The 23,759-nt window shown below is 47.9% G+C and overlaps 1 protein-coding gene across 1 annotated transcript in view; it reads right to left on the reverse strand.

Annotated features, from left to right (window-relative positions):
• Positions 1-882: 882 nt before the first annotated feature.
• Positions 883-23,759, reverse strand: part of LOC123355760 (scavenger receptor cysteine-rich type 1 protein M130-like) — a 301,663-nt gene continuing 278,786 nt past the window's right edge. The window contains exons 18-27 of the mRNA XM_044998406.1: positions 22,990-23,295; positions 22,399-22,461; positions 21,998-22,312; positions 21,630-21,665; positions 21,118-21,249; positions 12,764-12,859; positions 11,061-11,144; positions 5,274-5,363; positions 3,588-3,725; positions 883-1,257 (exon numbers count right to left, since the gene is read on the reverse strand). Coding sequence (XP_044854341.1) covers positions 1,130-1,257; positions 3,588-3,725; positions 5,274-5,363; positions 11,061-11,144; positions 12,764-12,859; positions 21,118-21,249; positions 21,630-21,665; positions 21,998-22,312; positions 22,399-22,461; positions 22,990-23,295 — 1,388 coding nt within the window. The 3' untranslated portion in view covers positions 883-1,129. The remainder of the gene's footprint in view (positions 1,258-3,587; positions 3,726-5,273; positions 5,364-11,060; positions 11,145-12,763; positions 12,860-21,117; positions 21,250-21,629; positions 21,666-21,997; positions 22,313-22,398; positions 22,462-22,989; positions 23,296-23,759) is intronic.

Here is a 23,759-nt window from a genome sequence, read left to right on the forward strand (position 1 = left end):
GCCATATTAAAAAGACATTAGGAAGATGTGTATTTTTCTCCTTTCAAAAGTAAATTGTTGTATTTCTGTCTCTTTATATGACTCCTGGCCCTGCTGAATGCAGATGATTGGAAGCACCTTCTCTCACCAATTGTATTTCTAATCTATCCTTCTACAGATGAAGTGACCCAACTGAATGCAGGATTTGTGATAAAGGAAAGACAGACATTTCTGTAAAATAGTGATGTCCTCTGGATGCGTTCTGGTATTGATTTCACTGAGGGTTCATCAATAGAACACTTCTGGCTTTTCCCACTGGTCAGTTCTCAGCTCAGCATCGATTTTCAACTACATTTGTAGATTGTCATGGAAATAAACATGCCACTGTGTGAACATGATCAGTTTTACGTAACAACTCAGTGACTTGTTACTTGTTGTAGCTTTATTGGTTCAGTGGAAATCCAGATTCTTATTAACCGTCCTCTTGTCATTATTTTCTATAGAATTAATTTCTAGTCCTAGCAGAAATATTTATCCTCTGCATTTATTGCTAATCGGGAAATCTTTTCACAGTTTGTTTAATTTCAGGTGTGAATTACTCAGGGATAATTTTTGCATTTATCTCCTTGGATTCAATAAAAGTTTCAAATCTGAATTCACTTCAGGAACAACCATGTTGCTCATCTTTGAATGTCTCTACCTGGTTTCTCACTTTTACCACATGCCTGTTGTGTAAACCCACCCAGCTATACCCAGAGGTGGCCTTCCCTTGTCTCTTGGTTTGTTTAATCTCAGCCTCTCCTTGTGGTGAGCCCTGGAAACTGCACAAATCATCTGGCAAGAAAACCATCCACTAAGGGGAAGACTTTCAGAAAGGATTTAATATGAAAAAGTCACAAAGTCAAGCAGAAGAAATTATAGACATAAAAAAGCAGGAAACTTCCACCCCCTCCAAACAATGGGAAATTATACAAAGAAAGCTTATGAACCTTTTCCCACTCACTTTTGTATTTCCTGCAACTTCACACAAATCCTACAAAAATACCTGCTTTGTCTATCTACCAGGCAGAAACTTTCTCTGGGCATCATTTCTGAGAGAAAGAGTTGAAGCGTTTAAATCCTCACGGGGTTATTTTGTCCAGTCAAATTGTTATGATATTGAACCCCCAGAGTCACCATGTCCCACATCATCATAACCTGTGTCTCCAGGAGGCAGGGACGGGGTTTCCTTCTCCATCTCAGAGACAACTTCACTCCTTAGCGAGTGCCGACTCCAACCTGATAACACCAAGGGGGAGACGTACAGTCAGTGGATCCATTCTATGGTTATGTGCAGCTGCAGAGCAAGGTGGAGTGCACTTTACAGCAGTGGTTCTCAAACTTCTTTGATTGTGGCCCCTTTCCATGTATCCGTAGTAGCTGACACCTCTCCTCCCCACCACACAAGTACATGTACCAATTTAAAAAAAAAAATCAAAATGCAACTTTCACTAAATATGAAAAGCAGTAGGGCATTGAGTCAAAAAGAACCATTTAAGTATATAGCTCTCCAGCCACCCAGCACAAAGGCAGCATTGCTGCCAGCAGCAGCAGAGACATAACAGCAGCAACACCAGACCATGACAACCTTACTTCTGCGCTGCTGCCGGTGGCAGTGCTGCTGTCAAGGTGTCACCCCAACTCTGAACTTTAGTGTACAGATGTGGGGACCTGCCTGAGATAACCCCTAAGATTATTTACCAGCTTAGGTTAAAACCTGGTACTCCTCTGCCACCACCAAATGATTTAAACAATAAAAAGGGAAAGGACCATTTGGAGTTTCTCTTCCCCCAAAATATCTCCATCCCAAGTTCCTATAACCCTTCCCTGGGTAGACTGGAGAGATTTCTTCACCAATTCTCTGGTGAACACTAATCCAAAAACCCTTGGATCTTAAAACAAGGAAAAATTAATTAGGTTTTAAAAAGAAAACTTTTAATTAAAGAAAAAGGGTGAATGGGATACCTCTGTGAGACTAGCATGCAAGGAAATCTCACAGACAGCAGATTTAAAACACAGAGGATGTCCCTCTGGCAGGGGCGGCTCTAGACAATTCACTGCCCCAAGCATGGCGGCATGCCACGGGGGGGCGCTCTACCGGTTGCCGGGAGGGCGGCAGGCAGGCTGCCTTTGGCAGCATGCCTGCGGAGGGTCTGCTGGTCCCACGGCTCTGGTGGACTTCCCGCAGGCGTGCCTGTGGAGGGTCCACTGGTCCTGCGACTCCACCGAAGCCGCAGGACCAGCGGACCCTCCGCAGGCATGCCGCTGAAGGCTGCCTGATTGCTGCCCTCCTGGCGACTGGCAGAGCGCCCCCTGTGGCATGCCGCCCCAAGCACGCGTTTGGCGTGCTGGGGCATGGAGCCGCCCCTGCCCTTTGGGCAAAAGCTTAGTTACACAAATTTGATTCTCCCTCTTATGCAAAAAGAAGTCACAAAAGAAAAGAAAAGAAATCTAAGAGAATTCTTCTCTAATACTCACTACTTTTAAGAAATGTTAGCTGGTGGAATCCTGGATCTTTCCACATCAGCACAAACTTACTGAACAGACAAAAGACTGTTTTCCCTCCTCCCTCTTTTTTATATCTTATCTTTTTATTGGTCCTTTTGGTCAGGTGTCAGCTAGGTTATGTGAGCTTCTTAACCCTTTAGAGGTAAAAGAAGAGTTAACCCTTAACTGTCTGTTTATGATAGCTGCCTTCAAAACTGGGTACCCGAACAGAGCCTCCGCTCTCTGCTCTGGTTTCTCATGCTGCCCTACAATATATTCTGTGCTGCCCAGTCTGAGAACCTCTGTTCAACAGTACAGATGGGAATCATTCCCCCTTCAGTCTTGGGTCTATGACAACTTCTAATCCGTCATCTCTATACATAGTCTGGAGAGTAAAACCTTTGGTTTCCAGAACAGGTAAAGTTGCCAAGTGCCAGCTGTAGCTTCTTGTCACTCCATGTACAAAACCCAAGCACTTGCCAGCAAGGAGCGCTTGGTTAAGAACATCATAACTTTCACTCTGCCTAGCAATGAACATTAGCACATTATTCTTATCAAGTACTAATCAATGCACATTTCATCAGCACTGCACCTCCTCTGGGGTGGCCGACGGTGTCTCTACTCATGACACAATGGGGAAGAGAGGAGAGATATTGGCCAAGGACAATGGGCAAAGCCCATCCCAGATTTTACAAAATGTGTAATGGGCTCTTTAACACCGGTGCAGCAGTAACAGGACATTGGTGTATAGGATTCTGCCCAAAAGATACATGCACAGTGAACGTGTGGGAATCGAGCACATCCAGGGTGTGGCAGCAACACAAGATTTGGAACCTAGAGACAGAAGGATCCCAGGTACCTTGCTGGTTTGACCACGAAGTACCACCCAGCAGGGACCCTGTTGTTCCTTTCTCCATGGCAGGCACTGAAGCCTCTGCTTTGAGGGAATGGAGAGGTGAGGGAAGGAGAGATTGCCTCACAGGCATTGGCTTGGCCAGGGCTGTTCTCTTGCTGCATACCCCACATTTCCAGCTCTCCCATTCTTCAGAGACAGTGTGAAGTGCAAACAATTCTCTACGCACCTGTCTGTGAATCCCTGTCATTCGCTCCAGTGCCTTTCTCATTATTCTGCCCCAAATGAGGGTCACCTTCAGTGTCAGACACTTCTCTGGCATCATCATAACCATCCCCTGGGACATCTCCAGGCACGGCAGGGGCATCTGACGTGAAGATGTGTTGCATCGCAAGAGCAGGAACGAAGTCCAAGCAGAGAGAGAGTGTGTTTGTATGCAGCCATCTTTATTCATTCCCAGCATGCTCTTATATACAACATGATAAGCAATCACAATTGCTAATTAGTTAATTAAACCCACACAGCCGCAGCTGTAACTCATAGGGTAATAATCATTCTACACACCTGTCTACCTATTCACAATTAGCTGGCCAATGAGAACAAGCCCAAAGCCAGCCCTTCACACACAATTCTCAATCCAGAAGCCTTCAGCATCTCACATTCAATCCCACAAAGATGTGACGTAATTAAGAGAATATTCACAGTGAAGATAGAAATAAACTACAAGCTGCAGATGTGCCAGCCTCATTGGTCCCTGGGGCTCTCTCAGCCCTTCCACCCTCAGGGATGTAAGACAAGCCCTGCTCTGGAACCCTCAGACTGAGGGGATTTACAGATCAGATTGATTTGATACATTTCAGTAGCTGGTTGAGTGGATCCTAGAGCTCCCAGATGACGAGGGGAAGGGGGAGTTCTGGAAAGAGGTGACTGGAATCTAGTTCAGAGGGATCATTCCACAAGGCATTTGGTTACAATAATTACAAATGTAAATGACTTGGAATTGTCCAGAGTTTGTCTCCGGCTTCCTAAACTTGACATTATTTTAAAAATGTCTTTTCAATGCATTCTCCTGATAAAGTATAAGAGGGGTAGCCATGTTAGTCTGGATCTGTAAAAGCAGCAAAGAGTCCTGTGGCACCTTATAGACTAACAGACGTATTGGAGCATGAGCTTTCGCGGGTGAATACCCACTTCGTGGGATGCATGTAGTGGAAATTACATATCTGCCCCTGGAAATTTCAATTACATGCATCCGACGAAGTGGGTATTCCCCCGCGAAAGCTCATGCTCCAATACGTCTGTTAGTCTATAAGGTGCCACAGGACTCTTTGCTGCTTTCTCCTGATAAAGTTTACCCCATAAACTGCCATCAGTTTCCAATGTACTAACACCAGTGGGAGCTGAGCCAGCTAATAAGGGTGGGACATTGGCCCTCGGGTGTAAAATCTCTATGTCCCGCCCATCCCCCTGTCACAGTGTGTCTGACACAGCTGTATATAAGCTGCCATAGTTGCATGCCAGGAAAGGCTGGCAGGGAACATTACTGCTATGTAAAGGTCTCTGCTTTGATGCATTATGTTTACATATAGTGAGTAACCCTAGTGCTCATGGCAGTGAGGGTCACAGAGCAGTGTTCTGAGCCAAGTACAGCATGGACAGCTCATGAGCAAACTGCTCCTTCAGTCTCTGCAATGGGCCTCTGTCATGACCTAGGACATCACACGCTTCCCTACCCCTGGGCCTCCACACAGCTCTTGTAATGCACCTGGTCAGCGCCCCCAGCATTGCACCAATAGACAATACTGGTGGGTGAACTTTGTGGTTTTCTTAACAAACCGCTATTGTTTCTACTGGGAAATACAGTTAGTTTTTCATCAGGGTGACGTTGCTTCCAAGAGTCGGAGTCACTACTCACCTCGGCTGTCTGGAGTCTTGGGGATGTCGTTCAAGGAAGGCTCCTCCACGTTATCATAATCCAACTGAGACCCCCCTGGGGAAGCTCCCTCTAGAACAGCAAACACCACACTCAGCCCCTGGCACCAACAGTGTCTCTTCAGTGCACGTGGTGCTTATAACTAGAGTTGTTTATCATGGCACATGAGAGGGAAGTCGCAGGGGCCCATGGTGAGAGGGCACAAGTCAGAGAATTGTTATATCCTTGGGGCAGCCGGTGTAGGAAGCAATCACTTGAGGCCAGAGAGCAGACAGCTAACCAAAACCTCCATTTTATTTACAGAGAGAGAGAGCTCACTCAGCCGGTTGAAACCGGCTGAGCTATCCCTTAATAGTCTAACTCAGTTGCCATAGTAACAAAACCCATGACAACCAAATACACAACATATTTCTCCCCCCCTAATAAGAACATCCCCTAAATAAAACACACACTAAACTAGAGAATGAGGGTAGACTGCCTCCATTCCCGGCTAAACCCTGGGGATTATTTTGCCCCATAACCGTGGGTTCGCCCTAGCTAATGATCCAGCCGATGAGGAGGCCTTCTGTCTCTAGGTGGATTACGGCGAACTTCTGGTGTTGTTGCACCCGAAAGTACTAGGGGCTCAGGGTCCGCAGCACGAATAGGTGAGGAGGTGGTATCAGCTCGTGCTGGGCAAAGGGGTATCTCAGCTGCCGGCAGTAATGGAGGAGAACAGTCAGGAACAGGTGACTCATGATTCGGTGTCTCACCAGGAGGGGTGAAGTCAGACTCCTCAACTGCAGATGGGTCCTGAAAACTGGCATGACCTGGCAACAGCTGATCTACATGTCGCCGCCAGGTAAGATTCTCTGCAGTCCGGACTGTATAGGAAACAGGTCCTGTTTGAGTGATGACTGTGGCCGGGACCCATTTATCTCTGGAAGTATAATTCCAAGCCAAAACTGGCTGCCCTGGGCTAAAGGTTCGGTCTTTTGCTCTGGGTGCCCGTCTGATGACTTGATATTGCTGCTGATGTTGCACAGTTTGTCTGGGTTCAGAAGGTTTCAGCAGATCAAAGCAAGTGCGCAGCTGTCGTCCCATCATTAGAAAGGCTGGGGAAGCCTGGGTCGTAGCATGAGGTGTGTTTCTATAGGAAAGTAAGAAGGTATCCAGACGCTTTTGAATGGAGTGTTGTCCCTTTGCTGATTTCAAAGCGTTTTTCATTGTCTGCACAAATCTTTCAGCTAATCCGTTGGTGGACGGATGATATGGTGCTGACGTGATGTGATGTATCCCATTTGCCTTCATAAAATTTTGAAACTCCTGAGAGACGAACTGCGGTCCGTTGTCGCTCACAAGTTGTTCTGGCAGACCAAAACGACTAAAGAGTCCTCGTAGTTTTTGGATAGTACTCTCTGCAGTAGTGGACTGCATTATAGAGACTTCTGGCCATTTAGAATGGGCATCTACTGCCACCAAGAACATGCTTCCTTCAAGGGGGCCAGCAAAGTCAACGTGAATACGTTGCCACGGGTTTTCAGGCCAGTCCCATGGGTGTAGGGGTGCCCACTGGGGTGCATTTCTTATACCCTGACATGACATACAAGCTCTTGCCTTCTCTTCAATAGCACTGTCCAATCTAGGCCACCAAAAATAGCTTCGTGCAATTTCCTTCATGCGCACTATTCCACAGTGACCGGAATGTAGCTGTTCTAACATCTGTGATCTCAGGGGTGGTGGAATAATGACACGCCTCCCCCACAACAAACAACCAGATTGGACCGATAACTCCGTCCGCCTGGACATGTAGGGAACAAGGTCGGGTGAGACCGGAGAGGTTTGTCGAAATTTTCCATGCATCACCAGGTCCATAACTTGGGATAATACTGGGTCAACGCGGGTTGCCTTCTTTATCTGAGCAGCAGTGATGGGTGTATTCTCTACCTGTTCAAAGTAGAAGATTTCCTTTTGGGCACTATCTTGATGTTTGACCGGTAAAGACAACCTTGAGAGGCCATCTGCATTGCCGTGCAGAGTGGATTTCCGATATTTGATTTCATATGTGTGTGCAGAAAGTATCAATGCCCAACGTTGCATACGACTAGCAGCTAATGGGGGAATGCCTGTGTATGGTCCAAAAATTGATGTCAGAGGTCGATGGTCTGTAAGAAGAGTAAATTTTCGCCCAAACAGGTACTGATGAAACTTCCTAATTCCAAAAACAATTCCTAATGCCTCACGTTCGATTTGGGCGTAGTTAGTTTCTGCTTTGCTTAGAGTGCGTGAAGCAAAAGCAATAGGTCTTTCTTCTCCCGAAGGCATAATGTGTGACACGACCACTCCCACTCCATAAGGGGAAGCATCGCAGGCCAATTGCAGGGGTAAGGATGGATCAAAGTGCGTTAGAACTTCAGAATTTAACAATGCATCCTTAGCTTTGTTAAATGCAACATCACAGGCTTCAGTCCACTTCCAGGCCTTGTTCTGCCCAAGGAGCTCATGAAGTGGTTTTAGCAGTGTGGCTAACTGTGAGATGAACTTTCCATAATAGTTCAGTAGTCCTAGAAATGAGCGTAGCTGGCTTACATTTCGAGGTGGGGGAGCCTCCACAATAGCTTGAACTTTTGCAGGGGCCTTATGAAGACCTGCAGAATCGATGATGTGTCCCAAATATTCAACAGAGGGCTTGAAGAATTCACACTTGTCTTTGCGAACTCGTAGGCCATACTCTTCCAGTCTTTGTAGGGTAGCCTCTAAATACTTTAAGTGATCCTCTTCATTTCTTCCAGTGATCAGGATATCATCCAGATAGCACTGAACTCCTGACAAGCCACACAAGATCTGGTCCATAGCCCTCTGGAACAGGGCGGGAGCCGATGTGATTCCGAAGGGTAGGCGACAGTATCGATAAAGCCCCTTATGAGTCACAATAGTCAACAGCTCTTGGGACTTTTCATCGACGTGCATCTGTAAATATGCTTGACTCAGATCAATCTTACTGAACTTTTGTCCCCCAGCCAGGCCTGCGAAGGGGTCATCGATGCGGGGAAGCGGGTATTGCTCTGCACACAACACTGGGTTGACAGTGACTTTAAAATCACCGCAAATCCGGAGAGAGCCATCTTTCTTCACTATTGGAACGATAGGAGTGGCCCATGAGCTATGGGTAACTGGTATTAGGACTCCATTGGTGACCAGGCGCTCCAGGTCTGCTTCAACTTTTGGCCTGATGGCATATGGCACAGTTCGGGCTTTCAGATATTTTGGTGGACTGCCAGGTTTAATGTTCAATGTCACAGTGATTCCCTTCATACTTCCCAAATCATCTCCAAAAACAGCAGCATGTTTCCTTAGTATAGGGGTTAGACTGGTTTCTTCTTTAGTCATCCGGTGCACTTCTGCCCAGTTCAGCTGAATCTTCCCAAGCCAAGACCTACCCATTAAGGCTTGGTAGTCACCTCTCACCACAAACAGTGGCAATTTAGCCGCCTGTCCATTGAGCTCCACCTTAACATCAATAGTGCCCAGCATGGGCACAGCTTCTCCCGTATACGTCTTCAGAACAGTTTTTGTTGCCTTAAGCGGAAGATGCTGTAGCTTTTCCTTATACACAGTCTCCGGAACCAGCGAGACAGCTGCACCGGTGTCTAGTTCCATGCGTATAGGTTTGCCCTCCAATAAGGGGGTTACCCAGTATTCATGTGAGCCCGCTGCCAAAGACAAAACATGCAGTGGCACTTCCTCTTGTGAGGAGGTGTCACCTTGATCATCCTGGGTCTGCTCTAGGGTATGCAAGGTTCCTCTTTTTGTCGGCCAGACCACAGGCCTCTTTTTCTTTTGTTTACAGGCATACTCAATGTGTCCCTTTTTGCCACAGTGTCGACACACCAGGTCCTTACACCAGCATTCTGATGCCTGGTGACCCAGCTTACCACAGCGGTAACATTCTTGACTCTGCACCGTTTTGTGGGTCAGTTCTTGTGACACTTTTTGCACCCTAGGGGATGCACCGATGTATTGTGCCTCCCTTGTAGCCAGTACCATGGAGACAGCAATATCAACAGCCTTCTGTAATGTAAGCTGAGCCTCTGTCAGTAGGCGCTTCCGTATAGCTTCACTGCAGAGGCCACACACTAACCTGTCACGCAGGGCATCATTTAACATCTCTTTAAATTCACAGTGTTCTGCTAGCTTTTTTAAAATGGCTACAAATTGTACAACTGTTTCATCTTCCTTTTGGTCTCTTTTGTGGAACCTATATCTTTCAGCAATTACCAGTGATTTTGGGGAGAAATGAGACCCCAGGATTTCCACAATGTCACTGTAAGATTTAGTCTCAGGCTTAACAGGGTGTAGTAAGCTGCGTAGCAGAGAGTAGGTTTTAGCCCCTACAACAGTTAAGAATATTGGCACCTTCTTCGCTTCTGTAATGTCATTTGCAATACCAAAAAGCTCAAAACGCTCAGTATACACATGCCACTGCTCTGTATTCTCATCAAAAGGCTCCAGGGGCCTGGTCAGAGTAGCCATGATTTTTAGTTTCACTTTCACAGTCAGTGCAACAAGCAGCTTTTTTTCTTTGTTTGGTCTTTACCTTGACTTCTACTTCCTTCTGTTACTGGAGCAGCACCAGGATCCCATCCTCGTCGCCAGTGTTATATCCTTGGGGCAGCTGGTGTAGGAAGCAATCACTTGAGGCCAGAGAGCAGACAGCTAACCAAAACCTCCATTTTATTTACAGAGAGAGAGAGATCACTCAGCCGGTTGAAACCGGCTGAGCTATCCCTTAATAGTCTAACTCAGTTGCCATAGTAACAAAACCCATGACAACCAAATACACAACAAGAATGACAGTAAAACAGGAGTCCCACAAATAACTATGGGCCAATCCTGTCCCTGCAGAATCCAACTGCAGCTCTTGTATGTGTTTCAGTGGGAGCAGGATCTGGGCTTGTGCTGAGATAACAGGTTGGGACACAGGCCTGGCAAGGCCAGAGATGGTCTCTGAATCCAGCTGATCTCCTGTCTCACTGGGGAGGAGAAACCTCCCCGCGGCACGAATTAAAGCTCCTGCTGGGAGGTCACTGTTCTGATCCTTTGTGAGCTCCTGCTCTCCACTAGCCTCTCAGGCAGCCCAGGGCTCAGCTTGGCAGCGCTCCAGCTTCTCAGCAGAACTGGCTCATCTGCTCAGTGTCTCCTCCCCCAGCCACAGGCTAAACTCCCAAAGGGCCTAAATTCATGGACTCCCTTGAGAGCAGCTGGGGTAGAAAGGCTGCCCTGTTTACAGTTAGAGATGGGCCCAAGCCAGGAAGTTCAGATCCAGGATTTTGCTTTAGCCTGTTATAGTGACAGGTGCCAGCCCCGAAACTGAGATCCAGAGCTGGGGGTCAGAATCTGCAAATTCCCTTCTGGTGGGTTCAGATCAGTGAGTTGGGCTGAGCCCATCTGTAATTATAATATAGGACAATATTCCCCCCCTCTCTCAGAGATGAGAGAGGAGCCCTGCTTGGCACTGACACCTTCCACCCAAAGACACTGACCCATCTCCGCCAGCTCTTCACCTGGGGAGGTCACTGGGAGTCACTCTCAGGGGTGTGTGCTCAGGAGATGGGCACATGTTCCCATCCTGAGATTCTGGCAGAAATCCTGTTCAATGGGATTAGACCTGACTGTGTAAGATGGGAACCATGTGAGGGGAAATGGCTGCGATTGCAGAAAGTGTCATAGAAATTCTGTTTTCTGCCTAGATTTGGGTCTCTCGGCCTGAGTCTGCCCCTCCCCCATTACCTTGTTCTGATCCAGGATCATTTTCCCCCTCACTGTCCCCGGTGTAATACTGCAGCTTTGCCACTGAGTCATCTGAATAGGAGACTGGAGACACGAGAACCAGAAATTCATCAGTGAGAACAGCAGAACTGTGGGACTGGGAACACATTTGGGGCCTGGAGTGAGATTTCTGGTCTCAGTCTATTCCTTCTTCTGCAGGAGATGGTGACTCACAGCAACTCTGAGCAGTGAGAGGCTGACAGACTCCCCAAGAGAAATCTCCATGTCACTCTGGTAAATGTGACTGAGGGGATGCTACAATCTGACCTGAAATATACTGGGGTGAGTGAAGGGCACGTCTCTGGCTGCTGGTCCAGGGAAGTTCCATAATGGTCCTGGCCTCCTCAGCCACAGAGGGGACCCTCCTTCTTCAGGGAAATACCCACCTCCCCCATGAATCAGTCAATCAGCTCTCCTTGGTGTTTCCCGATTAGGCCAAGATAGGCCCAGAGCAGAGTCTGAGATTCACTGTAACCATTTATCAGTGGTGTTGGGGGATGCCCTGAGCATGTTCCCAGAGTCCCACCACAGCACAGCCCTTGGGCAGGATGTTCCCATCAGACATTGAGACAAAATGGCACAAAGGATAACAGGGCCATGACTCAAACTCATGAGGCTCTCCTGGGCTGATCTCTCTGCTCCAGGGCAGGAAGGAACCGACCCAGCAGACCAGTGGCTGTGGTGGGAGGGGGGCACAGAACATCCCCTGCTCCAATGCTCCAGAGAATTTTCAAATGATAGTTTAGCCTGGCCCCAGACAGTCACTTTCCTGACCCCTCACTGGTTACACTCCAAAGCTGCAGGACGGGCAGAGTGACATTAACTGTCCGTAGAATTGGGACACTCAGTGTATGGTGGGAAGGAAGCCCATCTCCCTCAGTCTACATGAGTAACGGCTGGTCTCACCACAGACCCAGCTCCCACAGCTAGAGCTTGGCAAAAAAAAACAAACACCAAACCCAAACAAAAACAAACAAACAAAAAACAGATGGTTTGGTTCTCGGCCATCAACAACAAAACCCAACAACATTGTTTTGAGATGAGCAAAAAATGACTTTTTTTTTCTTTTTTTTGGCAAATTGAAAAGTAAAACGTTCAATGAAACCATTTGGTGTTTTTTTGGACAATAGTCAATTTTTGTTTGTTTGTTTTTATAGATAAAATTAAAGGAAATTTCTAATGGAAAAATACTATCAAATTTAAAAAAACAAAATGTTTTCTTTAGAAAATGTTGAAATGAAATGAATTGTTCTGTGTGTATTTGGAACAATTGGGTGAAATTGACAGGAATTTGTGAAAGGTTTTGGTGTGTCTGAGCCCGCATTTTTCATCAAACATTTCATAATGAAGACTTTTGCCCAGCGCCAATGAGAAGCTCACAGGGCTGAAGCTGCAGTGATTTCACTCTGGGCCAGGGCCTCAGAGGGAAAGGGCATTAGATAGCTGCTCCCTGTTAAGAGTGACAGGTTTCAGAGTGGTAGCCGTGTTAGTCTGTATCAGCAAAAAGAACAGGAGTACTTGTGGCACCTGAGAGAGTAACAAATTTATTCAAGCATCTAATGAAGTGGGTTTTAGCCCACAAAAGCTTATGCCCAAATAAATTTTAGTCCCTAAGGAGCTACAAGTACTCCTCGTTCTTTTTGTTAAGAGTGAGACACACAGACCTGAGCGACTGAACATCTCCTGCTTCTCTCTCATCAGGTTATAATCAATCTCCTCGTACACAGCCTCAGAGAAGAGATCCAAGGGTCTTCTGGAGCCTGAAAACAAAGGGCAGGGTTTGCACAGGGTCATTGAAACCAGAGATGGGAAACACTACGGGATCATCCAGCCCTCCTCCTGGGCCCAGTGTGAGCCTGAAGCTACAGCACATTCCCAGTGCTGGAATTGAAATGAGCCAGGGGACAGGATTTCTTTCCACAACAGCTCTTTGTTGATGGTTCCCAGGGCTAATTTGCTGTCAGGAAGCTTCCTTACATTCATCTTAAATGTTCCCTTTTTAATCTCATCCCATTATTCCGGGCTATTGACCTTTGGAGCAGTTTAAATAATTCTTCCCCCACACTGGTGTTTATCTGCAAAATGATGATAACACTTTTTTTCCCATCGAGTTTAAGGCCAGATGGGACCATTAGAACATCTAGTCTGATCTCCTATATAACACAGGCCACTGCATTTCACCCAGATACCCCTAGGTTTGAGCCCAAAGATGCATTTAGACTAAAGCATTTCAGGCCTCAGAAGAATAAGCTCTTGTGTGCCACAGGCAGAAAACAGGAGTGACTAAGGTACCACCAATGTCCCAGGCCCCAGCAATGGCAGGGAACTGATGAGATGAGAGATGCCTAGATAATACTGGCAGGTGATTCATGGTCCATGGTTCAGAGGAAAATGAAAATCCCCCAAGGTCCCTTTTTGCCAATCTGACCTGGGGGAAAATTCCTTCCTGACCCCAAACCTGACAATTGGTGTGACTCTGAGCATGTGTAAAAGACAAACCAGCCAGATATCTTAGAAAAAGGTTTCTCTAAAGCACCTCAGAGGACTGGTCCAGCCCATCCAGTGTCACATCTCCATCTGTAGTTAATGTCTGATACTTCAGAGGAGGGCAAGAAACAAAACACAAATACGGGGGCTTCCCAGAATTCCTTCCTGACCCCTGTGGGTGACCGGCTGAAGCCCTGAAGCATGAGATCCGACTATGGGCATTTTCTTTCTGGAAAGTTGTGAATGTTACATATGTGTTGATGGCAATCCCATTCTCCATCTTCTTGCCAAGGAGCTGGTAGCTAATGTTTGTATCATGTGCTATAAATGTAAAATCCCCTACATGTGCTAGGTTTGAGTATAATACAGTATAATGCTCTTTTCCCGCATTTCTCCCTCCTAAGATCATCTTTTCTACTGGATCACTCTCTTCAAAACTATTTACCAGAGCTCGATTTTTATATACTTTTTTCCTGACAATATTTCCAATTTCTCTAGGTGCCTTTTCCATGATGTCTCTCCTTGTGATATTCAGAACCCTTCCCTGGGATAGATTTAGGGTGACCAGATGTCCTGATTTTATAGGGACAGTCCCGATTTTGGGGTCTTTTTCTTATATAGGCTCCTATTACCCCCCACCCCCGTCCTGATTTTTCACATTTGCTGTCTGGTCACCCTAGATAGATAGCAGGGGCGACTCTAGGCACCAACGAAGCAAGCAGCTGCTTGGGGCAGCCCATTTGCAGGGGCGGGAGCTGGCAGGGATCCAACCTGGGAGCTGAGAAACAACAGGGGGCCCTGGGATGTGTAGTTCCTTGGTTAGCTCCCTGCCTATAAAGCCAGCTCTGGAGCAGGGAAAGAACTACATTTCCCAGCATTCCCTTGGCCACTATCAACAGGAAGGGAGGGGGAGGGAGTGTGGTAGCTAAAACTTCATGCTGCAGCTTGCTGTGAATGGAGAACTCACTGCTAGAGCGGGGTGGCCCTGTGAATGGGGAACAAGTGTGCCCAAGGAGTAGAAGGCTTTGGCCCACAGTATTCTTGCCAGCAAGTTAAATAAGTATGGGCTGGATGAATGGACGGTAAGGTGGATAGAAAACTGGCTAGATGGTCGGGCTCAACGGGTAGTGATCAATGGTTCCATGTCTAGTTGGCAGCCGGTATCAACTGGAGTGCCCCAAGGGTTGGTGCTGGGGCCGGTTTTATTCAATATCTTCATTAATGATCTGGAGGATGGTGTGGACTGCATTCTCAGCAAGTTTTCAGGTGACACTAAACTGGGAGGAGTGGTTGATACGCTGCAGGGTAGGGATAGGATACAGAGGGACCTAGACAAATTAGAGGATTGGGCCAAAAGAAATATGATGATGTTCAACAAGGACAAGTGCAGAGTTCTGCACTTAGGAAAGAAGAATCCCATGCACTGCTACAGACTAGGGACCGAATGGCTGGGCAGCAATTCTGCAGAAAAGGACCTAGGGGTTACGGTGAACGAAAAGCTGAATATGAGTCAGCAGTGTGCCCTTGTTGCCAAGAAGGCTAATGGCATTTTGGGTTGTATAAGTAGGGGCATTTCCAGCAGATCGAGGGATGTGATCATTCCCCTCTACTCAGCACTGGTGAGGCCTCATTTGGAGTACTGTGTCCAGTTTTGGGCACCACACTACAAGAAGGATGTGGATAAATTGGAGAGAGTCCAGCGGAGGGCAACAAAAATGATTAGGGGGCTGGAGGACATGACTTATGAGGAGAGGCTGAGGGAACTGGGATTGTTTAGCCTGCAGAAGAGAAGAATGAGGGGGGATTTGATAGCTGCTTTCAACTACCTGAAAGGGGGTTCCAAGGAGAATGGATCTAGACTGTTCTCAGTGGTAGAAGATGACAGAACAAGGAGTAATGGTCTCAAGTTGCAGAGGGGGAGGTTTAGGCTGGATATTAGGAAAAACTTTTTCACTAGTAGGGTGGTGAAGCACTGGAATGGGTTACCTAGGGATGTGGTGGAATCTCCTTCCTTAGAGGTTTTTAAGGTCAGGCTTGACAAAGCCCTGGCTGGGATGATTTTGTTGGGGATTAGTCCTGCTTTGAGCAGGGGGTTGGACTAGATTACCTCCTGAGGTCCCTTCCAACCCTGAGATTCTATTATTCTATGATTCTATGATCCCCTTCGGAAGACATCCCCAGAGTGGATTAGGGATACTGGTGACCTCATCTTGCAGCCCCCAAAGAAGGAATTCGGTGGACTAAATGGACAGTGCACCTCTCTATCTGAATCATAGAATCATAGAATATCAGGGTTGGAAGGGACCTCAGGAGGTCCTCTAGTCCAACCCCCTGCTCAAAGCAGGACCAATTCTCATCTAAATCATCCCAGGCAGGGCTTTGTCAAGCCTGACCTTAAAAACCTCTAAGGAAGGAGATTCCACCACCTCTCTACGTAACCCATTCCAGTGCTTCACCACCCTCCTAGTGAAAAAGTTTTTCCTAATATCCAACCTAATCCTCCCACACTGCAACTTGAGACCATTACTCTTCTTCTGTCATCTGTTACCACTCTGAACAGTCTAGATCCATCCTCTTTGGAACCCCCATTCGGGTAGTTGAAAGCAGCTATCAAATCCCCCCTCATTCTTCTCTTCTGCAGACTAAACAATCCCAGTTCCCTCAGCCTCTCCTCATAAGTCATGTGCTCCAGCCCCCTAATCATTTTTGTTGCCCCCCACTGGACTCTTTCCAATTTTTCCACATACTTCTTGTACTGTGGGGCCAAAAAATGGACACAGTACTCCAGATGAGGCCTCACCAATGTCGAATAGAGGGGAATGATCATGTCTCTCGATCTGCTGGCAATGCCCCTACTTATACAGCCCAAAATGCCATTAACCTTCTTGAAAACAAGGGCACACTGGTGACTCATATCCAGCTTCTCGTCCATTGTAACTCCTAGGTCCTTTTCTGCAGAACTGCTTCCTAGCCATTCGGTCCCTAGTCTGTAACAGTGAATGGGATTCTTCTGTCCTAAGTGCAGGACTCTGCACTTGTCCTTCTTGAACCTCATCAGCTTTTTTTTGGCCCAGTCCTCTAATTTGTCTACGTCCCTCTGTGTCCTATCCCTACCCTCCAGCGTATCTACCACTCCTCCCAGTTTAGTGTCACCTGAAAACTTGCTGAGAGTGCAGTCCACACCATCCTCCAGATCATTAATGAAGATATTGAACAAAACTGGCCCCAGGACCAATCCTTGGGGCACTCTGCTTGAAGGAGCCATTGATAACTACCCCTTGAGACTGACGATATAGCCAGCTTTCTGTCCACCTTATAGTCCATTCATGCAGCCCATATTTCTTTAATTTGCTGGCAAGAATACTGTGGGAGACAGTATCAAAAGCTTTGCTAAAGTCAAGGAATAACACATCCACTGCTTTCCCCTCATCCACAGACCCAGTTATCTCCTCATGGAAGCCAATTAGGTTAGTCAGGCATGACTTGCCCTTGCTGAATCCACGCTGACTGTTCCTGATCACTTTCCTCTCCTCTAAGTGCTTCAGAATTGATTCCCTGAGGACCTGCTCCATGATTTTTCCAGGGACTGAGGTGAGACTGACTGGTCTGTAGTTCCCGGATCCTCCTTCTTCCCTTTTTTAAAGATGGGCACTACAGTAGCTTTTTTCCAGTCATCCAGGACCTCCCCCGTTCACCATGAGTTTTCAAAGATAATGGTCAATGGCTCTGCAATCACATCCGCCAACTCTTTTAGCACCCTTGGATGCGGCGCATCCCTCCCCATGGACTTGGGCTCATCCAGTATTCCTAAATAGTCCCGAAACACTTCTTTCTCCACAGAGGGCTGGTCACCTCCTCCCCATACTGTGCTGCCCAGTGCAGCAGTATGGAAGCGGATTTTGTTTGTGAAGACAGAGGCAAAAAAAGCATTGAGTACATTCGCTTTTTCCACATCCTCTGTCACTAGGTTGCCTCCCTCATTCAGTAAGGAGCCCACACTTTCCATGACTTTCTTCTTGTTGATAACATACCTGAAGAAACCCTTCTTGTTACTCTTAACATCTCTTTCTAGCTGCCAATCCAGGTGTGATTTGGCCTTCCTGATTTCACTCCTGCAGTCCCGAGCAATATTTTTATACTTCTCCCTGGTCATTTGTACAATCTGCCACTTCTTGTAAGCTTCTTTTTTGCATTTAAGATTAGCAAGGATTTCACTGTTAAGCCAAGCTGCCATATTCACTATTCTTTCTACACATCAGGATGTTTTTTTCCTGCAATCTCAATAAGGATTCTTTAAAATACATCCAGCTCTCCTGGACTCCTTTCCCCCTCATGTTATTTTTCCCAGGGGATCCTGCCCATCAATTCCCTGAGGGAGTCAAAGTCTGCTTTTCTGAAGTCCAGGGTCTGTATTCTGCTGCTCTCCTTTCTTCCCTGTGTCAGGATCCTGAACTCAACCATCTCATGGTCACTGCCTCCCAGGTTCCCATCCACTTTTGCTTCCCCTACTAACTCTTCTCTGTTTGTGAGCAGCAGGTCAAGAAGAGCTCTGCCCCTGGCTGGTTCCTCCAGCCAGGGCTGGCTCCAGGGGTTTGGCTGCCCCAAGCAGCCAAAAAAAAAAGAAAAAAGCCGCGATCGCAATCGGGAGGTCCTTTGCTCCGAGCGGGAATGAGGGACCCTCCGCCGAATCCCTGAAAGTGCCGCCCCACTCCCGAGTTGCCGCCCCAAGCACCTGCTTGATAAGCTGGTGCCTGGAGCCAGCCCTGCCTCCAGCACTTGGACCAGGAAATTATCCCCTACACTTTCCTAAAACTTCCTGGATTGTCTGTGCACTGCTGTATTGCTCTCCCAGCAGATATCAGGGTGATTAAAATCTCCCATGAGAACCAGGGCCTACGATCTAGTAACTTCTGCTAGTTGCTGGAATAAAGCCTTGTCCACCTCATCTCCTTGGTCTGGTGGTCTATAGCAAGCCTAGCAAGGGAGATAGAAGCCTATTTTCAACAGCTTTTTTTTTTTTTTTTTTTTTTAGTTTTATTTGTGTAAAAGGAAGACAGTGATATTGTATTGGAAAATTCCCCATAGAAACAAAGAGTGGAACAAAAGAATAATAAAGGCACCTCGACTTTTCCTCATTTATGGAGGACAGTCTTATAATATGCATCCAGATATCTTCCAATCACACAAACTGAAAATTGTTCCACTTTACTACAGTTCTGTAACCATATGGGAACCAATCCTGTCTGTGTTCTGTGCACATATAAAATTCCTGCTGAATGACCTGCCCTGGGAGCAAGTTACCAGTGACCCAGGGCTGGGGTGGAAGGAGGGTGCAGGTGGGGACAGGGGGCGGAAAGCCCAAGGCAGGGGTGGCAGGGGGTGCAGGTGGAGGGGGCTGGGGCAGCAGGGGGTGTGTAGGTAGGGGGGCACTGCTGGGGTGGCAGGGGGGAGCCCAGAGCTGGGGCAGCACGGGGTGTGTGGTGGAGAGCCTAGGGCTGGGGTGGCAGTGGGTGGCAGGGGGTGCGGGTGGGGGGGAGAGATCCCAGGGCTGTGGCTGAAGGGGGGATGTGGGTCAGTGGGGGAGAGCCCAGGGCTGGGGCAGCAGAGGGTGCAGGTAGGGGGGGAGAGCCCATACCTGGGGCAGCACAGGGTGTGTGTGGGGGAGAGCTCAGGGCTGGCACGGTAGGGGGGATGTGGGTCAGGGGGAGAAAGCCCAGGGCTGGGGCTGAAGGGGGGATTTGGGTCGGGGGGGGAGAGCCCAGGGCTGGGTTGGCAGGGTGGTACTGGTCAGGGGAGGCCCAGAGCTGGGGCGGCAGGGGGGTGCAGGTGGGGGAGGGAGAGCCCAGGGCTTGGGCAGCAGGGGCTGGCGGGGGGATCCCAGGTCTGGGGTGGGGGGCAGCCAATTTTTTTTTTGCTTGGGGAGGCAAAAAACCTAGAGCCGTCCCTGACCCCAGGCAGTATCTTTGGGAATCACTGTATTAAATCTATGAATGGTTTATGTTCTACTGCATGTGGGAGGGTTACCACAGCTCCTCCAGGAAGAAAAAACTGTGTGTGTGTGTGTGTGTGTGTGTGTGGCGGCGGCGGGGGGGGCATTGATTAAGGTGAACCAATGAGATTGTAACAACTCCAGAAAGGTAACAGCCTTTAGGGTGGTTTACACAGAGTGGTTCAAACTGGGTTACCAGAGACCATGAGACAAAGAAAGATTTCTGATATGAAAGGCTGAGTTTAAACAGACTCAGGGCCTTCATTTTGATTCAACAAATGGGCAGGGCCTTCTGTCCACAGGGATCCCAACACTGAATCGTTGGAGGGACTTTGGTCTATCAGGCTGCCCATGAGGAAGACAGGTGAATTCTGGTGTGTTCAGCAAGTGTGGAGGAATTTTTATTGTTTTTCAAGTGTTCCTTGTGTTGGTGTCACTAGGCATAAATCTAGGTAACTCGGGAGGATGGCTTTGGGCCTATGTGACCCAAAGTACCTTTATGTAAAGTGCTTTTGTTAGCCTTATTAAACTTTTGTAACCTTTTGTGTTATGTGCTAATTACTGGCAGTGGCAAGGCTGCTTGATACTAGATGTAGCCAATACTAAATAAGATAGGCGGAAAGCAGGTGCTGTAATTAAAGTTATATGCATGAGAACGTAGCCCCCACGGTGGGAAAGTACAGATAACTGATCACAGAAGAGTTGCTAAGGAGCTAATGTGGTTTTTGCCAAGTATGACTTAACTGCTTCATGTGATTGCTATTGCAAAGTGTATTTGCTGAATGGGAATGAAAGGTGGGGGGAGAGGAGGAGTGTGGGGGTGATGGGAATGCTTAGCTGAAGTTATGTATAAAGAGAGGAAAACCGCTTGTATCGGTGTGCAGGATTTTAGATTGCTATGTCTCCCTTGCACCTGATTTGGGCTCAAATAAACCTTGGTTTTGCTTCTCCACCTTGGTGTGTTTATTGGAAGCGAAGCACACCGGGCAACGAACCACTGTTGCTGTCGCCTCGGGCCTCTGTGCCGGCAACACTTCTGATAGTTTCATCCTACTAACAAGATGCAGTCTGCTGAGAGAGAGCTGGGTGGTGACTTGTAACTGCTGGCAATACACTGCTCATAACCCTTGGGGAGAAAGCACAGCACTGGGGCTGGCCTGTGGGCAGACTGGTTTGCTGGGGGTTTCACAGTGGAAGGCAGGGGGCTGTGCAGCATTAAAAACCCCTGGCCACAAAGAGGTGGGACAGGAGGTTCCCACTCAGAGACAGGTGATGGCTGGAAACCTGAGTAGGCACTTCTGGAGTTGATCACGGGAGGGTGGGGGGATATAGATGTAGCTTTTCTGACACTGTAAAGGTCCCTAGATAATATCATCTCCAGATTTCATGGCTGGGCTGTTCCACTAACAAAATATTAAATGAGAGAGGAGTTAGGCACCCTCAGCCACCCCTCTCAGCCCAGTATCGCCCCTCCCCCTCACACCCTGCAGCCCCCCTGCTATTGCAGAGGCATTTCACACAGTGACACCAAACAGGACCCACCTCTGCGCTGTGCCTTGGCACTTCGCACCTGCGCCCCCAGGATGATTAAGACGAGACAGAGCAGGGCTCCCAGGATAATGCAGATGACCACAGGCACCGTGACTCTCCCACTGTCAGTCTGAGGGTGGCGCGAGGCAGCTGGATGGAAATGAACATGCACAAGGGAGAGATTATCCTGTGAGAGTCAGGGGCCAGGGAGGGACAGGGAGCTCCCCAGTCACTCATTGCACGGCCCAGGACAGCAGGATAATGGACTGGGACAATCTATGTGCCATGGGGGCAGCTCACAGGCTGCTGTTTAAATCATGGGCCCCTGCTCTGTCAGCTGGAGCCAGCAGACAGGCATCCTCTGGATCAGCAGTGCCTGCAGCTCCCACCCAGGTGTCATTTGCCCTCAGATTTCACAGGCTATGGAAAGGAGCTCCTTCCCTCAGGCTGCAGCTTGCAGCTCATCCACTGTCACCCAGCACCAGGGAAATTTAACCCTTGATGGGAAGAGGGGGATGCTTTAAGTGGGGTATTTGGAGAATCTGTCCTCTCTGTCAGACCTGCAAAGGGAAAGGGAGGAGAGTTGGAGCCTGGAGTGAGGGGTAGGTGACAGGTTTGTTCCCGGGGAGAACCTCGCCTCCGAGAGTCCCTGGTTGTCTCCAGCTGTCACCTCCACAAGCTCCATCAGAGCAGCACAGGGATGCAGGGGCTATGTGGGCTTATGCCTGAGCCAATCCGACCCCACAAAAGTCCCACCCCACAACATCCATGATGCTCCTGCACACAGGAGATGAGAGGGCCTGGTCTGGGACCAAAGGGATGGGGGCGTGGGCTGATCCATTCTCCTCCCTAAAAATTACAGCATGTAGCAGAAACATCTCCTGTCACTCACCTGAGCAATTCACAGCAGCATCTTTCTTATGACCACAGTTGCTCTCACCCCAGGGCTTGGCAGGACAGTCCCAGAGAGATGACTCTGTCCCTCGGCAATTCAATTTCTCCACCCAGATGGGACCAGTCCCCTCACCGAATGCAGCCTTGTCTGGGGCAGATACAGCAGATCCACAGCCCAGTAGTTTACACACAACGTTAGCATCCGCCATGTCCCAGGAGTCATCACAAACTGTTCCCCAGGAGCCACGGTACCAAACCTCCACTCTCCCCGAGCATCCGTCCTCTCCTCCCACGATTCGTAACTTCTCCTGGTCTGGAAGTGCAGAAACCTCACATGTTATTGGGACAGCTGGGAAAGTCCTTAGGGACTAAGGGTGAGTCACAGAGAAGCAGAGATACCTGTGCAGCTTGGAGAGTTCGGGCACTCGGTAAAAGGGGTCTGAGTTGGTTTTGCTTTTTTTCCTATGGAGAGAAAAAGCCGAAGTGAATGAACTGGGCTGTGTGTGTGACGTGGGAGTAGAATTTATCTGTATTTTAAACCCATAATTTCAGCACTGTGTGAACAGAAATGTGAACTCTCGGTCATTTAATACCTAACTAATTTGCTCCAGGCCAACATACACCCAGACTTGTGGGGGATTCCAGTCTCGACCCAAATTGCACAGCCTGGGCCCATCTCTGTTCATCCCAAAAGGATTAATGACCACAGAGCTGCCTAATGATGGGCTCTAGGGAGAGGCTTTTCTTCGCTCTCACACTACTATAGCACATTGTATAATTAATTGATTAACTTCCATGTTTGTTGTAAATCAGACAAATGTTTATACTTATAAAACATCATGAAAATACGTTTGTATCTTGTGTTGAGAATTTACATCGGCCTACACTGAGATGTGAACAACAACAAATTGTATCCTAACCCTTCAATTAATTGAACACATCGCGTCTATGTGTGTTTTCACGAGCACATGCAGGTAGTTTCAGAATTACCAGCACAAGAAATATGGGTCTCTTCTGCTCGGTTATCACATGACTTTGGATTCCAGGGCTCTGACGGGCACCGCCAGAGGGAGCTGTGCTGATCACTGCATGCAACATGGTCCAGCCATGTGGGACCAGAACCTGCTCCATATTCAAAGTCTCTTTCAATCTGTCCTCTATCCCCACAGTTCAGCTGTTTGCAGACAATTGTTGGGGTGTCTCCAGACATCTGATTGGAGCAAACACTGCCCCACGTCCCATTGTAGAAAACCTCCAGCCGCCCAGCACAGTCACTGTCGCTCACCAGCCTCAGATCTGTGAATTCTAGAAGGAAATGCATGAAAAGGGAATTTAAATCGTCTGATTCTGAAAGAACTGGGGTGTGAAGAGTGAAATCCCAGCGATTGCAAACAATCCTGTGCATCATTCTGCAGGATGAGCTGCTAGAGAACCACTCCAAGAATGAGAGACTCTTTTACACATCACAGGCCTCCTAGAAATACAGTGGGCATCTCTGGAAGGCCACCATTTACCAGCAGCTACATACAGATTGTAATAGATTAAGGCCAAGGAGGATTGTGACATTGGCATTAGCTGAGAACTGACAATCTCATAGCTGGAGATCAGGCCAGGTCAAATGTGTGTTAGTTTTGCTCAAAACAGGTATTAGTCTTGTAAGAATGTATTTAGTGTTTAGACTCTGTGAAATGGTTGTTAATTGCTGCAGGCGTTAATCTCGCTTGTAATGTCTGTGGTCCATGCGACAAGAAAATATGTAA

This window comes from Mauremys mutica, chromosome 1, assembly GCF_020497125.1.
Source record: "Mauremys mutica isolate MM-2020 ecotype Southern chromosome 1, ASM2049712v1, whole genome shotgun sequence".
Lineage (NCBI taxonomy): Eukaryota > Metazoa > Chordata > Testudines > Geoemydidae > Mauremys > Mauremys mutica.